This window comes from Scomber japonicus, chromosome 11 (genome assembly GCF_027409825.1).
Source record: "Scomber japonicus isolate fScoJap1 chromosome 11, fScoJap1.pri, whole genome shotgun sequence".
Taxonomy (NCBI): domain Eukaryota; kingdom Metazoa; phylum Chordata; class Actinopteri; order Scombriformes; family Scombridae; genus Scomber; species Scomber japonicus.
The window spans coordinates 10,504,215-10,519,535 of NC_070588.1; the positions used below are offsets into that span (position 1 = coordinate 10,504,215).

Sequence of the window (15,321 nt, forward strand, 5' to 3'; positions counted from 1 at the left end):
CTGGAACTGATTGTCCTAAACCAGAGCCCAGTGGCACTATATATATCTATCTATATATTATATATATCTATATATAATTTTCTGTTTTCACGGACTGTTTTTGTTCATAAAAAGGACTTCGGTGAGTTGCTTTTCGATGCAGTTCAATATTATTTAGCGATGGTTGTGTGTATATATATATAAATCTACGCTTATTGAGGCACTACGCCAGGAACATAAAAGGAAGCTGGCTGGAGTTAGCTAACACTACACCGGTGTTGTGTCGAATTATGTTACCCCCTCGAATGTGGTTCCCCTTCTGTTAAAATTGTGTCTCACAACTGCAGTTGGAGTTAGGTTATGATTACAGTTAGCTAGTTGGGGTTAAGGTAAGCTTGGGTTTAGGTTAAGCACCCCAGTAGACGACTGTTTGGGGTTTATGGAGAAGGGGGGGACACATATCGACGGGGTAACAGATTTCGACATAACACCAGTGTTCACTGAAGTCCTGCGTGGCTGTTCTGGGCTATAGCTAAAAATGCTCAGGACTGTCACCGTTTTATGTCTTTCCTCTTTCTTTTTTTACTTTTACTAACCATTGCTTTTAGAAATATGTTACCAATGTCATGTCGTTTGTTAGATTCACATAATAGTTAACGACGATATGAGCAGTTTATATCCAGTTAATGTCATTTATATTGAGCTAATTATTTCGTGAACTAAAATTAATGCTGGTATGAGTACACTGACTGGTTTATTTGATCCTACACTGCATGTGTGATTATACATAAGCATTGAAGTACACCTACTGTTGACTCCAGTGTACAATTATTTGACTAATGCTCATTTAAAAACGACCAGTGTCATCAGGAGGAGGTGATGGCTTGAAACTGTTATTTTCAGCGACTTACACAGCCTAACAAAGGGCATTTTTAGCCCCGGATAATTATTATAATTGTTGGCTGCTAATCCTGATGTATTTCTGCTTTTCTTTGCGTTTTCCAGAGTGTTTTTATGAGTAATCAAAGGGTGCAGAAGCCTACACTAACAGGCCAACGATTCAAAACACGAAAAAGAGGTGAGAGACACAAACTTCAAGACATCACACTGTACTGCCCAGTGGAATTAAAGTTTGTATAGTGTTTGATCCTGTTTGTCTAACCCAGTAGGTCTCCATTGGGTTTTATGAAGAAAACTTGCTTACTTGTCTTTCATTTTGCTGACCCTCAGATTTGCACCACTGTACTATCAATGGTATATTCCATATGGTAGGCGCCAGTGTTAGCCACTAAATTATGTGTACAGCAATTGGATTTAACTTGGCCCAAAACTGTTATGTGGTAAATAAATATATATGAAGGAGTCCCATTTTTCAGTACCAAATGAAGATGAAGTACATACAGTAAAGCAGCAGCATTGTGTTAGTGTTTTAGCCTGTAGAGCTTAACTCCAATAACAAATACAAGGTAGACAATTCACAAATCTCCTACTGTTTGACCTGTTTATGCTGTTTTGGTGTTTCTTTCATAATATCATAAGATCATATGTAAGTCGCAAGGCTAAACTTAAATGAACATTTGTCTTTTCAACAGATGAAAAAGAGAGGTTTGACCCTACCCAGTTTCAGGAAAGCATCGTTCAGGGTCTGAACCAAACTGGCACAGATTTGGAAGCTGTCGCAAAGTTCCTCGATGCCTCTGGTGCCAAGCTTGACTACCGTCGCTATGCCGAGACTTTATTCGACATCCTGGTGGCCGGTGGAATGCTGGGTAAGAGGCAGGGCTCGATCCATTGTACAGCTGAGCATTATCATCAGCCTGACAATTGCCAAAAAGTGCTCTAAGTAGTGTGCAGATTTTGGTATAAACTAAATTTGAAATTCATTCAGTTTTCTACAATTATAGAAACAAAATTTGCTTAGTTTAGTTGTATTTGGATCCCGATTAGCTATTACCAATAGCAATGACTATTCTTGGAGTCTACAACACAGTCAAGTATCTCTGGAGGTAATGCTTAAGACTCATGAAAATGTGTTTTTCAGCCCCGGGGGGATCCATGGCAGATGACATGACCTGCACAGAGTTCTGTCTCTTCAAAGCACAAGAGGACATGGAGACCATGCAGGCATATGCACAGGTGAAGTTCAGTCTTGAACTGTTGTAAATGTTACTGCAGGGAAGTTAAAAATCTATTCTAGTAAGTAAGTATTAAAGAAAATGTTCTTTTCTTTAGGTCTTCAATAAGCTCATCAGGCGTTACAAATATTTGGAAAAAGGATTTGAAGAGGAGATTAAAAAGGTTTGTTTTTTGGACGGAGGCCTCTTTAAAGGAACACAGTCCAAAACGTGTTCAGGTCAAGGTTTCGTGTTCTTGGCCTTTATATTATAACTCAAATCTATAAAAAAAAAAGTCCGTAAATATGTCTGACCTACAGGATTGTGTTAATACTGTATGTTTGCTCTTTGGCAGCTGCTACTGTTTCTCAAGGGCTTCACAGAGTCTGAGCGCAACAAGCTGGCCATGCTAACAGGGATTCTGCTGGCTAATGGCAATATCTCTGCATCCATTCTCAACAGCCTCTTCAACGAGAACCTGGTCAAAGAAGGTACACACTTTTCTGCCGTGTAAGCTTTCCTAGTTGTGTTTTGTTAAGCAGATGAGGTCCACAGATAAAAATAATTGGAGTGAGTTAAAATAAGCAGATTTGTAGAGGGGGGAGGTGTTGGGGGTGATCATGTACTTTTTTATTATTAACGTTGTAGAACATTATAAAACGGTGTTCTTTTCTTTTCTCCACCTCATTAGTACCTGTCATTGATTTTTTTTTTTTTAAATACAATTTGTCCAATCATCTGTTCTTTTTTTAAAATGAATAATTTATTGTCTTCTTGAAGACTTCCTCGCCTCTATCAAACATTTTAAGGGCTGAGGTGTGAATTAACATACATTTACGTCATCATATCTGCCTAATTGTTTCACTGAGAGTATGAAGACTTTCTAACCTGACACTACCCCAGGAATGGTTCACAAACGGCACACTTTGACAGAATTGCAGTGAAGTCCTTGTTAAGTCAGTGTAGCAGTCTGAGTTTGTCAAGTCAAGTGGGTATCTTCCAAAGTTGCATTATTTTACAATTTTCCCTTCTTTCTCATTTTAGCTTCAGCTGATTCATTCTTGCACAAATTGAGGACTCTGAATTTTGTCCCCATCACTTACATTAAAGTGGCTTCAGCAACATCTTCACAGCCAGTCTGGAAAGCAGGAATTAATACAGTGACAGTGTTAAATGTGAGGAGTGACTAATGATGCCACTAGCAGAGTTACTTAGCCATGTTGTAATTAATGATGACTGGACGTTTTTGTTTCTTTTGCTAACATTTGGTTTGATGTGTCAGGGGCACCAGAGGGGGAGGGGGGGGGGGGGGTTCTGTAATGATCTTGTCCACTTCACATTTTCAAACTGCATCACTGAAATGGTGTTGACTGATACCTAAGGCTGCAATTAACGATTGCTTTCATTATCAATCTTATCTGTCGAGTATTTTCGTAATTGATCATGTTGTCGTTTGGTCAATAAAATGTCAGAAAATGGTGAAAAAACATGGTTTCCCCAAGCTCAGAATGGAAACTAAAATGTTTTATTTTGTCCCATCTAAAAGTCCAAAACCCAAAGATATGGTGGCATTTTTCTTTAACAACTTTGAGTATACTTTATTATTAATTGACTATCAGAATAATTGCCAAATCACTTTCTGTCGATCGAGTAATCGATGCAGCTCTACTGAAATCATCATATTGTATTTGTTTTAATATAAGTGCTATTTTCTAGGCCTTTGGTCAACACCAGATTTATTTACTCTTTGACACATGCATCATTTTTCCAGTGAAAACCTGTCTAACACAACAACTCCAATCTTGGAGTTGTTGTGTTTACCGATGTCTTATCAAATGCCTAACGTTATCCTGGCAGGTCTGTGACTAACAGCTGACTCACATTTGAATGCATTTGTTCAGGTGTTTCAACATGCTTCGCTGTAAAACTCTTCAAATCCTGGCTTTCTGAGAAGGACATCAACTCTGTCGCTGGCAGTCTCCGAAAAGTTGGCATGGAACACAGGCTCATGGTGAGAATGACACGTCAAGTACATTTAACAGGCCCAGGTCAAGCATTATGCTCTATAGTGTAAAACTTCTTACTCGTGTGCAAACAGTTTTTAAAATTGTTTAGTGGAAATAAAAGTTAATGGTCGTTCATTTAGTAGATTTTGATGTTCAGTACTGAGGTAATGAATGAACAAAAGGCGTCTTATTATTGTTAAAGAGGTCTCGTCTGTTGAGCAGGATCCATCTCAAGCTTTGATTGTGTGCTATTTCAGGAGCTCTTCCCTGCCAACAAGCGGAGTTGTGAGCACTTCTCAAAGTACTTCACAGACGCAGGCCTCAAGGAGATTTCGGACTTTGCCAGAAACCAGCAGTCCATAGGTGCCCGAAAGGAGCTGCAGAAAGAGCTTGAGGAGCAGATGTCACGCGGGGACCCCCTCAAAGATGTAAGCCTTGTTAGCTTTTCAGCTTCTTTTACCGGGTCCAACATTTTTTTTTTTTTCTTTCACATCACTGAGGGGGCGGCACTTAAAGTTGCTTACTTCTTAACCTCTGCCCCCTTTTGTCTTGAGGAGTGCAGCAGAAAAAAGATGCAGTGAATCAATGACAAGTTGCTGAAATCCAGTCAACTTGAACATATTATCTGCTGCTGCAAGCCTCTATATCCTGCCAGGGTTCTCATACCTCAGACGTCTGCAGGATTTGATAAGCAATAAGCCTCAGCATATGCTGGCCGCGGTTTGCCAGCTTTGCCAATAATGTGAGTTCATTTCTGGGCTTGGGCCTTACAGATCATCGCCAACATCCGAGAGGAGATCAAGAAGAACAACATCTCCGAGCAGATGATGATTGGACTAATTTGGTCCAGTGTAATGAGCTCCGTGGAGTGGAACAAGAAGGAGGAGCTAGTCACAGAACAAGCCATCAAACATTTAAAGGTGACCCCCCTCGTTACATGGCTCCATTATTCCGACAACACACGCTCACAAATAAGATGTACTAAACAGAACTTTAGATGAACTTAGCAGAGAGGATAATTAATTTACTAACCATCAGAAAAGTAGAATTAATGAAAGCATTAAGGGAATAAGGGAATAGTTTTACCATTTCTAAACTCTAGAACAAATCTAATTTTCCCTGTTTGTTCATTTTCAGCAATACAGCCCACTGTTGAAGGCCTTTACATCCCAGGGTCTCTCTGAACTCACTCTCCTGCTAAAGATCCAGGAGTACTGCTATGACAACATCCATTTCATGAATTCCTTCCAGAAAATAGTTGTTCTACTTTACAAAGGTAACTTATTGTTGTCCATGAGACTCCTTTTTTTTCCCCCATCCTCAAAATTTCTGGAAAAAGTCGATTTTTTTTTTTTTTTTTTTTTTTGTATTGGGAAGCTATGTAGGCATGAGTGAATGATGCCAGATGGCCAGAGATTATAGCCAAAAGTTTGTCTTGATTGATGTCGTCAACCTGCCTGGCGACATTTGTTTATCAAGCACCTGCGTATGCATCTGTGCTGTTGGCTTCATGTTGAGATTTTTTTATTTTTTTATTTTACTTTATTTTGTTTGTTTTTCAGCGGATGTCTTGAGTGAGGAAGCGATTCTGAAATGGTATAATGACGCCCAAAGGGCCAAAGGAAAGAGCGTTTTCCTTGAACAGATGAAAAAGTTTGTTGAATGGCTCAAGAGTGCAGAGGAAGGTAAGGACCTCGCTCTCTAATTTTTTTTCTGTATTTTTCAGTCTGTCTTTTTTTTGTCGTTCAACATCCCAAATTTGCCAAAGAAGATGACGTGGGTTTGCTTACAAATGAGTACAACTGATTGATTCTTTGTATTTGTCCCTCGAGCTTCTGTTCTTCCCAGATGTCTCGCCCTCTGCCCCCCCCCCCCTTCTAAATGAATGCATCATTGGTGGTAATGCTTAATGTATCTAGACGTTTGTGCAAAGTGCTGACAGACATTTTTTCTTATTTCCAGAGTCCGAGTCTGAGGAAGAGGAGGCAGACTGAGAAACCTCCAAACTACTATCCTGATTTTGTATTTTTACATTAACATAGCATCAGATGCGGTAGAACTGTTTGTTTCTTCTTCTTTTTTTTTTCCTCCCCCATTTTTCTCTTCTACCTCCTCATCAAGGGCTTTAATAGTTATAGTAATTGTTTTAATTTTAGACATGTTTTTCAGTCTGACTCAATACTCGTTCTCTTCTTTATACTCCTTCAGGAGCCGGTCACAGTGCCACATTTAGCTAAATAGACTGAAACCCTTTTTCGTGTAACAAAGGGGGATTTTAAAAAAACGATTCCCTTTTTAAAATTAGCCAGTTTGAAGGCATATTTCACAGCTATAGTATTTAGTCATGGAACTCTTGACATTCTCAAATTTGCCAGAGGTCCGTCTGTGAAGCCACGATATCTCTGCCCTGTTAAAGGCAAATTTCTATTGTAACCTAATTTTACATTTATGCCAATTACGTAACAACTTTGAATTTGTTTTTAGATTCTTTTTTTTTTTTATCATCGGTGAAGGACGAAGCCATTTTAAATTGCAATGGTGACAGTGGCAATGCCCCCCCCAAAAAAGGAATTTTAACTGTTTTTTTTGTTCTTCACATTTTATGTAACAGACCCATAGATGCTTTGTAGTTTGTTTCTGTTTTTTTTCCTTTTGTCAAACAGTTTGACTTTTTAAAAGAAATGGAAATAAATGGTTTTCATTACTGATGTGTTTTTTATTATTATTGCTGGGTGAAATTAGTCATGTTAAATAATTTACAGTGTGAAAAATCATACATAAGCATCCAAACATACATGTAGAAATCCATCCTTTGTGCTCAACTGTCCATTAGTTGGTCCCGTCTAGCCTCACCTAATCAAGTAATCAGGAAAGGCAGCCTGCTAGCGTGACCTGAAGCACAAACAACGATCTCATTCACTACACTTCTATTCTACTTACTATGGTAATTATGGTTCAGTGAAGCATGCAGAAATGAAAGTGATATGGTGAATCAAGACGTTATGAAAACGGAGGTCCGCGCACATACACCAAGACAAGTCATTTTACAAAGTCTGAAGAACAGACCGCTCATTTTAATGCTGTGCTGCTAAGTAGTAGTGAAATCTTCAGTGGGTATGTTTAAACCCATGCCTGGCTGGTGATGTTACACTGTCAACCAACTTGCTTCTGATTTCCAAACCAACCACAATTTCTATATTTGATTTGGGTTATTTTTTATTTTTTAATTTTTTTTTTTTTACATTGGTATGCCTGGGCTTCAACCTGGAGCGAAAGCATGACCGTTATCTCTTGAAAAGATTTGTGCATCCTTGAGCTTTTTTGTGTGCTTTAGTTTTAACAGGTAAATTATTCACTTCATCTAAGGCAAGTACTCAGGCTTTGAAGGTAAGAAAATGCATGTTTGAAGAGGTAGATGAATGACACAGAATTGGTCACATTTTCTCTCTTGTACTTTACAATGACTTTGCTATGTAAAAAGGCTAATAGTCCAAACCAGCATGCATAATGCAGAGAGTAGCACTGTACAGTACAGCAGAGCAGCACGAAGATTATCGGCTGATAATCTGTTTCACTCAGTACCAACAGATGGCAGTAAGTCCTTTAGAGATGCTTCCTCCTATTAAAGCCTTAGAGCCAAGCTCAAATAGAAAATGCCATTTTGAAGAAACAAGACTAGAAAGACCTATTAGGCACAGGCAGCACTACAAAATATCTGACACCAGTATTTTTCTCTGCCTCTCTGTCCCAGGAGGATTTGTTTGCCTTTTGGTTTTACTTTGTCACTCTAAAGAACATGAAACAATTTGGGAGACTGACATCCAGGCAAGAGGAAACACAGCTGCTTGTGAGATTTGTGTGTGTGTGTGTGTGTGTGTGTTGCTGAATGGCAACGATGCCCCCAACCCCATCTTTTCCTGTGCCAAGCATTGGTATTATCATCTTGGTGGGACTGTTATCTGCTGGTTACCAGCGCTGCCTCACTTGACACCACACACTGAGCTCCTCCCTGCATGTCATTTTGTGCAGGCACAGAGTATCGCTCCATATTGAAGAAGGCTCCACTATAATGAGCTGTGCACACTGTGCCCTGACACATCTGTTTGTTTTGCTTATCTGCCATTTTTAAGCAATTACTCCCAGATACACAGCAGGTATCTCAAAGCTTACCTGTTTTTATCACAGGTGTATTTCTAGGTGTGAAAAGTTGCTGGTGCTGAACATACTGTAGAGACATTTTCTCTCAATGACAGCGAGGCTGGACGTGTCTTTATTCCCTCGGTGACTTTTCATACATGTATTCCATCTCATCACCCTGCAGCATTAATGACAGTAGTATGTGGATTTTTCTTATTTTTGACATTTCATCGTTAATTGTTTTTATTGACAGTAAAAACGTGGCAAACAATGGAGGAACAGAACATTGACTTAATTTATTTTTGGAAATTTCTGTCTCAGTTGGACTTCCTGCTTGAACTGAACAGAACAGCACAATGTGCCAGGGAATGCCAGGGGAGTTGTGGAGAGCAATTATTCTGGATTTCACACTGCGGCTTTGGTCAGTAAACATGACTCAGACTGCAATGCAGAACTCATCTGAATAATGCTGTCAGAAAACGGAGGGAGACAGGGCAACGGTTCTTTTGAATGAGAGGATAGAAACTTACGATAATTACCCGGTTTTCAACAAAAATACACCCTCCCCTCCTTTCCTCCCCCACTGTGGCGTGATGTGCCAAACACAAAAGATGGTTTGTTTTTGTTTTGAACAAATTATAAGTGATATCTGTTTTCTTTGCATTTGAAGCAGCAATTGTGTGGCACGCAGGCCCATTTTTTTCCTGCTCTGCTGCTTTTGTATTTATAGAGGGCCACTCTAATGCTGGGCTTAGCACCCAGGTGAAATATGGAAATGAGGATCAACATGTTGACTCACTAAATGCTGCCAATTTGTTCTCGGATCAACTTTTGCCAAACACCCTAAAGCAGTGCAGCTTCCCAAACTCGATGTAGCCATATTACAGTGTGGACAACTGAGCACCTCTGTGACAGGAAATTGCAGCTAAGCTCTTAAAACCAAGAGAGCTGAAGAGTTTTTTGGGTTATAGGCTGACACCCGCTGTTGTCTGTCAGCTGTCCCCACTCAGCTCATATTGGTTTCTGTCCCTGGAGGTATAACTGTGCCATCCTCACTAGCTTTGTCTTTTGGAAGCAGACAGCACATAGAAGATTTTTTAATATTATGTCCTGGAACCATTATACTCAAGGTTATTAATACTCCTGTACTCCAGGAACAGCTTAATTAAAGATGACAACTTAAGGTTTGAAACTTTTAGACCATGACAACTATGTGATGGAAACTACTATTCTTATTCTATGTCTTATATTGGTTTTGGGCCTTATTTGTCACAATACTTATTTGTATTTAGTAAAATTAAGGTAATAATAGAACAATTCCCACATGAACCTTAGTGATCTTGGTTAATTTGTTGCTACAGTAATCATATGTAAGTCTTGCAGATAATGAGTCTTAGTTGTCACATCTGTTGATGTGCTGGCAGGCTATATTTTAATCAAAGCTTTTCATATAGTAAGTGACTTAGAATGACATTTCCTCTGTCACAAACACATTAACAGATATAATGTAAAAGGAAAGTAATGGGCCAGATCATACAAGTCCAGCTGCAATGGTCTGAGTATGCACTAACATACATACTTTCTCTTCAACATCAGTGGTCCCAATAATGTCAGAGATAAAAGGTGTTGCATTTTTGTCAGCTCCGGTCCGATGAGTATATGTTTCTTCAAATAGACTAAGACTAATAGACTAATTAAAAAGGAAATCTTAACAGTGAGAAAATGGCCATTTCAAATTACCCAACTGGAGCTAATGTGCTTCTCCAATAAGTCAGATGCTATGCCGTTTGCATATGCTGCACCATGCTATTTAAAAATGAGGGGTCAAAGACAGAGATGCAGCAAGAAAATGGTTTTGCTATCCCTAGAAAGTTAAAAGACAGTTTAACAAACAGTAAGATCATAAAGATGAGTACTACAAAACCGGGTGAGAGTACAAATAATTCCAAGGGTGAAACGTGCAGTCTTTGTAGACAGGGTTGAGTCAGATGGTGGTTAAAAAAACCCCAGCTTCAAATAAGAGAATCTACGCTCCCTGAAAGCCCTTCCACCAGCTTAGGGGGACCACATTGAGTGTATGAAATGGCCTGGTTCTGAGAGTCCAGGGATTTAGCAGCTAAACTTGAGTCAACACTGAGGCTCATCACAAACATCATTACTTTCTCCTTGCCTGTCCTTTTCCCTCTTCTGTGGCCCAGGTCTGATAGCTGTGTACAAACGACTAGGACCAAAGGGATGGATGGCCTAGTTTGATAAAGAATGATTGACCGGAGGACCAGGCTATTCACTGGATACAAGCTAGTTTCTTACTCCATATCCAGAAAAAAAAAAAAAAAAAAAGCTATTTGAGCGCACATTATTACCATCCCACCTGCTGTAGCTCATGTTGCTTATTGAAGAGTTTCCAAGTGATCATTCATACATCTAATCATTATCATCAGGGCTTAAAAGGCCATTGCTGGAAGTGCACATTCGGTTGGTAATGTGCAAGAAGTGAACGGGAACTTTGACGGAGCCGTCACGGGAACACCAGAGCTACATCACAGCACTTTGGCTGTGACAAACTGCACTGATAACTTGCAAATGGAATGAAAGTTTGCATCTCCAGAATGTTTTTAACAAGTCTCCCTGGAGTGTGATATAATGACTGTAACTCTGGAATGGAGAGAGAGTGTGTGAGTGTTCGGTCTGCATGCAGCTCTCAGCTTTCTTTTGCCCATTTATGCACCAGTGGCTCTGGGGACTCAGACAGGCTGTGGAAAGACATGAAAAAGCCTCTACAAAACTGTTTGTTTTCGTAAGGAATGGCAGAGTAGGGTGGAGGAATCCACTTAATATTAAATAACTACTTTCCCTCAGTTAGGTTACACTTAAAAAAATATCCAATAAAACCGTGCAAAACGTAAAGAATATCGACATTTTATGAAAAAGGTAATTAATGAAACCTCACCAAGTGCAGATATGATAGCAACAGAAAAAGCTTTTTACATGAGTAGTCTCGTCTTCAAGTCTTTTTCACTGAGGGTGTGTTTGTAAAAAAAGTGCTTTGTGTTCACATATCCAACATATAATTTTAATTTTGCAGGATTTCATATTTCAATATATTTTTCTCTCAAAAACTGTCAAGAATAAAGCTTCTTCCAAAGAATAGCTCATACAGAAGCAATTTTGCAATGTTTTTTCACAACTTTAAGCTTTTCCAATACATAAAGAATTTTTTTTTTTTTTATAATTACTCAACTCATGCTGGGAAGATGATATCCAGTAAAAAAAAAGATTTGAACATATACATTAACTACCAAGAAGGTTTTGTTTGATCCAATTAACTTCTTTTTCATCTTATTCTTTTTACATGGTTAATATGGTAATTTCAGCCAGATTGTCAGCAGACTGTTTTAAGGACATGAAACAGATGTGTTTTAAAGAATGGAAATATAAATTACCACATCGCCAGGATCCAAAATGCTCTTACAATTAGCTTCTTCATTTGCATGATGCAATTTATCCAAGACAGATATAGAGCCAGTGAAGTTGAAAGAAAATGGTTTGTACAGTATGAAGCCTTTGTGTTGATGAATGATGATATTTTGCGATTAACACAGCAAATCGCATCAATTTTATCAAGCTCAGATAACAGTTACTCATACAGTATTTTGCTAAGTAAGTTAGGCTGTGTTTAGTAGATAAGTTTCCCAGGTGGGGTTTTTTTTTCTCTGTCATGATTGGATTTACTGCCTCAAGTTATGTGGAATACCAAATGAATTACTAAGATTTAATTTAATGAAAATCTCATTTTCACAAAAAAAAAAAATCACTTACTGTTCACATCTAGCTTTCACTTCATACAGCAGTCGTTTCTCATGTGTCCAATATGTCCAATATCTGGTTCAATTGATTTTTAGCTCTTTTTTTCCCTATGACTTATTGCTATTTATTATTTGGTTTAATGTCAGATTGTGGTCTTAACTAAATGTTTGCTTTTTAGGCATTGTAGGACATTTTGTAGAGAGGAAATGGTTTGAATTCAACAAGTCAACATTCAACAAATCAACATTACAGTCTCTTTGTATCTTCAGTCAAACCCAAAATGATACCTGTTCTGCCCACTGAAAAGGCGCAAGGCGTCACATCAGAAGAAGCATTTTAACCTTTGTGGCAGTCACACCCTCACATGGGAGTAGCTTGAGTTATGTAAGAGTATGAATTGGTGTAAAAATGGTGAGGTGAAGATGTTATTACAAAGCTTTAAAAAATGAAAAGGTGAAGTCCCGGGTCTCTCTCTCTGACTGCTGAGGGATGATTGTCGCCTACTGACATTAATGGATTCCTTCACACCTCTTTTAGATCATCAGTCTTCTGCACCAAAAGTGTTGCATTTTATCCTTCACCTGTGTAGGTCCATGTGCTTGTTGAGTGACTGTTTACTTCACTAAAGCTTTGAAAATGTCATCCATGACGCATTTAATACATTTCTTGTGAATATTATATTTGTATTATAGTACTTTATATTGTATTATAACATTAACTGTGCATTGGAAGCTGAGGTTAAACTTTGGATTCAGACTCAACATGCTCTTCATAAAAAAAAAATAAATCCACATATTGAGTCCTGTCCTGGTTGACAACAGCAAAGACCAACTTCATGTTATAATTAACATTTTCTATAGAAGGTAGTAGGTAAAACTCAATAGGCTTTACATAAAATTCAAAATAAATAAAAGAAAAAAGACACAAAATGGATATTCTTTATACTATTCAATACGACGCTCATTCAATGTGATACTCATCAAGGATGACGCTACTTATCAAAGAGGTGTCTGAGCCTATCTCAAGTCCTCTGAAAGGCTATTACAGCAACAACAAGCAGAAACTAAAGGTAGCTTCACAAGATTTTTTGAATAGACACTTGAGAATTGTGTAGTGCTCATAGCTTTAAAGCTTTCTCTAACACATATTGAGGACAGAGGACATTCAGTACTTTATGCAAAGCGAGAACCTAACTGTTCATTCTTGTGCGTGTTGGAAACCAGTACACAGCAGTGATTTAAGGAGAGGTTCAATGAGCTTTCTTTTTACTGTCCGTGTTTTAACTGGCTTTCTGAATGAGCTGCAGCTGTCCCCTAGACTCACAAGTCAGTCTCTAAACGCTTAGCTCAACTAGAGACTGAGGACAATCTCCCAGCTTTTGTTTTTAAAAACTGAGTGGAAACAATTAGAGAGTAAAATGAAAAAATCCTGCATTGCAGAACTAATCCAAAGTCTTTAGGGCAGCCTTTCATATGAGAGCATTGATATGCAGTTCACTACATTGTAGAATGGGGGGAGGAGCATCATTTCTGGTAAGACATGTCCTTGACAAAATGTTATTGGTGTAGGTTTGTTACGGGCCATTCTCGAAGCCATTAAAGCAAGTACCTTACATTTAGAAATTCCTAGATGACTAGTAAGTGGGGAGATCTCTGATTGTTTGGTATCATGAGACTAGCCAGCCCTCTATCCTCTGAGGAAGACCAGAGAAAAAGGCTATTTTACAGGTTACAAAAACATGAGCAAGACTCTCCAGGTCTGGTTTTGATTAGAAATCTCAAATTCATTCATTAAATGCTAAAAAGATGATCTTGTATCAAAATGTGGTCTTGTAAAATTGAAGTTGGCACAGAGAAAAACACTGAGATGTATTACTTCATCAGTTGGTAATGAGGATGGACCCAAATTTATTTTCTTCTTACCCAGTACCAAAAACTAACAACTCTATTTTGTCTTCATCCAAGAAAGTCTGTTCAAAACAGTCAACATGCTGGAAATGAATATTTTCAATTGTGAAGAAGAAAATCACTCTTGGGTAGCTGGGTATATTTCATATTTGACCAAAAGCTAATTCAAATAACATTGCAGACAAACATGAATTCAATCACCTTCAATGTTGTTTAAACATTATTTTAATTACGTCTTACTGTGGAGAGATTGTTTACAGAAAGTTGTGTTTTCTATTTTTAAATATTGGTAAGACTGAGTAAAACAAGTCATGAAAAAATTCCAGACACGAAACCAAATAACCATGGACAGAAGAATATGTAAGATGCTGCAATCTCTGTGAGCTACACACAAAAAATAAAAAGGTCAATACTATGGTGATGATAGAAGGAGGTCAGTGGAGCACCAAGGTCAGACGTATTCATCCTTTGCACCCATCAATATTTGTACAAAGTTTTAAGATATTTCAATATGAACCAAACTGTTGAACCAAATGACCTTTAGACCAGCAATGCCACCCTTATAGAGCTACATCACTAGCTAAAAAGGATGCACAGGCTCACACTATGTCGGATGGGTGGGAAGGATCAGAAAGATTCCCATGATAAAGATGATATATCATGCTTTAAGGTTTTTTTTTACTGTTGTGATGTTGGATGTTCAACATATTAGTCAAAGGTCCACATCTTGAGTAAAGAACCAGAAAAAGAAGCGAAGTCCTACTATTACTTTTCTTTATGTAGCCTCAAGAACCACAAAGGGACAGATCCCTGAAGCTGGCCAATCAGAACAGAGGGGGCTCATGATGAGGGGGGCTTAAAGAGACGATGCTAAAACAGCCTGTTTCAGACAGAGGTTGAACTGAGGGGCTGTGCAAAGAACCAATATAAGATAAGAGAGAGTTTTTTAAATTGTTTATCCTGAAGATTCACAAATGGAGCTCTGAATACAAGTATAGAGACTGGAAATGTACACTTTAAAGTGTTCATGTCACCTGACAACTCAGGAAGCTTGTATGATTAGTGAGTTGGTTGTATGACGATTTAAAATACTCTGCATTGACAAAATTACATTTTATCTATTAAGTTTGGGTTTGGTGGACTCTGACTGATGTGAGCCTCATGTATTTCCACATTATAGAGTGCCAAGTTGGATTGGATCTTATAGATAAGTAGACCTGTCATAATTATGATATGTTGACATGAATTTGAACTGCGTTAACTCGAGGATGACATGAGGGCAGCACTAGCTTATCTTGCTGAAATGCTCCTCTGGTGCTATATCAAGAGCTGACTTTAAATTTTGGACATGGCAACAAGAAAAAATCATTA

General features: G+C 38.3%; 1 protein-coding gene across 2 annotated transcripts; it reads left to right on the forward strand.

The window, feature by feature from the left end:
* Nucleotides 1-8,818, forward strand: LOC128368107 (eIF5-mimic protein 2-A-like). Of its 2 annotated transcripts, XR_008321948.1 has the most exons (13): nucleotides 1-121; nucleotides 985-1,057; nucleotides 1,572-1,748; nucleotides 2,021-2,115; nucleotides 2,212-2,277; nucleotides 2,449-2,584; nucleotides 3,995-4,104; nucleotides 4,357-4,527; nucleotides 4,873-5,019; nucleotides 5,237-5,375; nucleotides 5,662-5,784; nucleotides 6,062-6,185; nucleotides 8,808-8,818. XR_008321948.1 is itself a non-coding variant. In XM_053328847.1 (12 exons), the coding sequence occupies exons 2-12, from the start codon at nucleotides 994-996 to the stop codon at nucleotides 6,091-6,093; spliced, it is 1,260 nt and encodes a 419-aa protein (XP_053184822.1). In that variant the 5' UTR covers nucleotides 1-121; nucleotides 985-993; the 3' UTR covers nucleotides 6,094-6,803. The 2 variants fall into 2 exon arrangements, 1 of the variants encoding a protein (XP_053184822.1); XM_053328847.1 differs by lacking the exon at nucleotides 8,808-8,818 and having other exon boundaries at nucleotides 6,062-6,803.
* The last annotated feature ends 6,503 nt before the right edge of the window (nucleotides 8,819-15,321 follow it).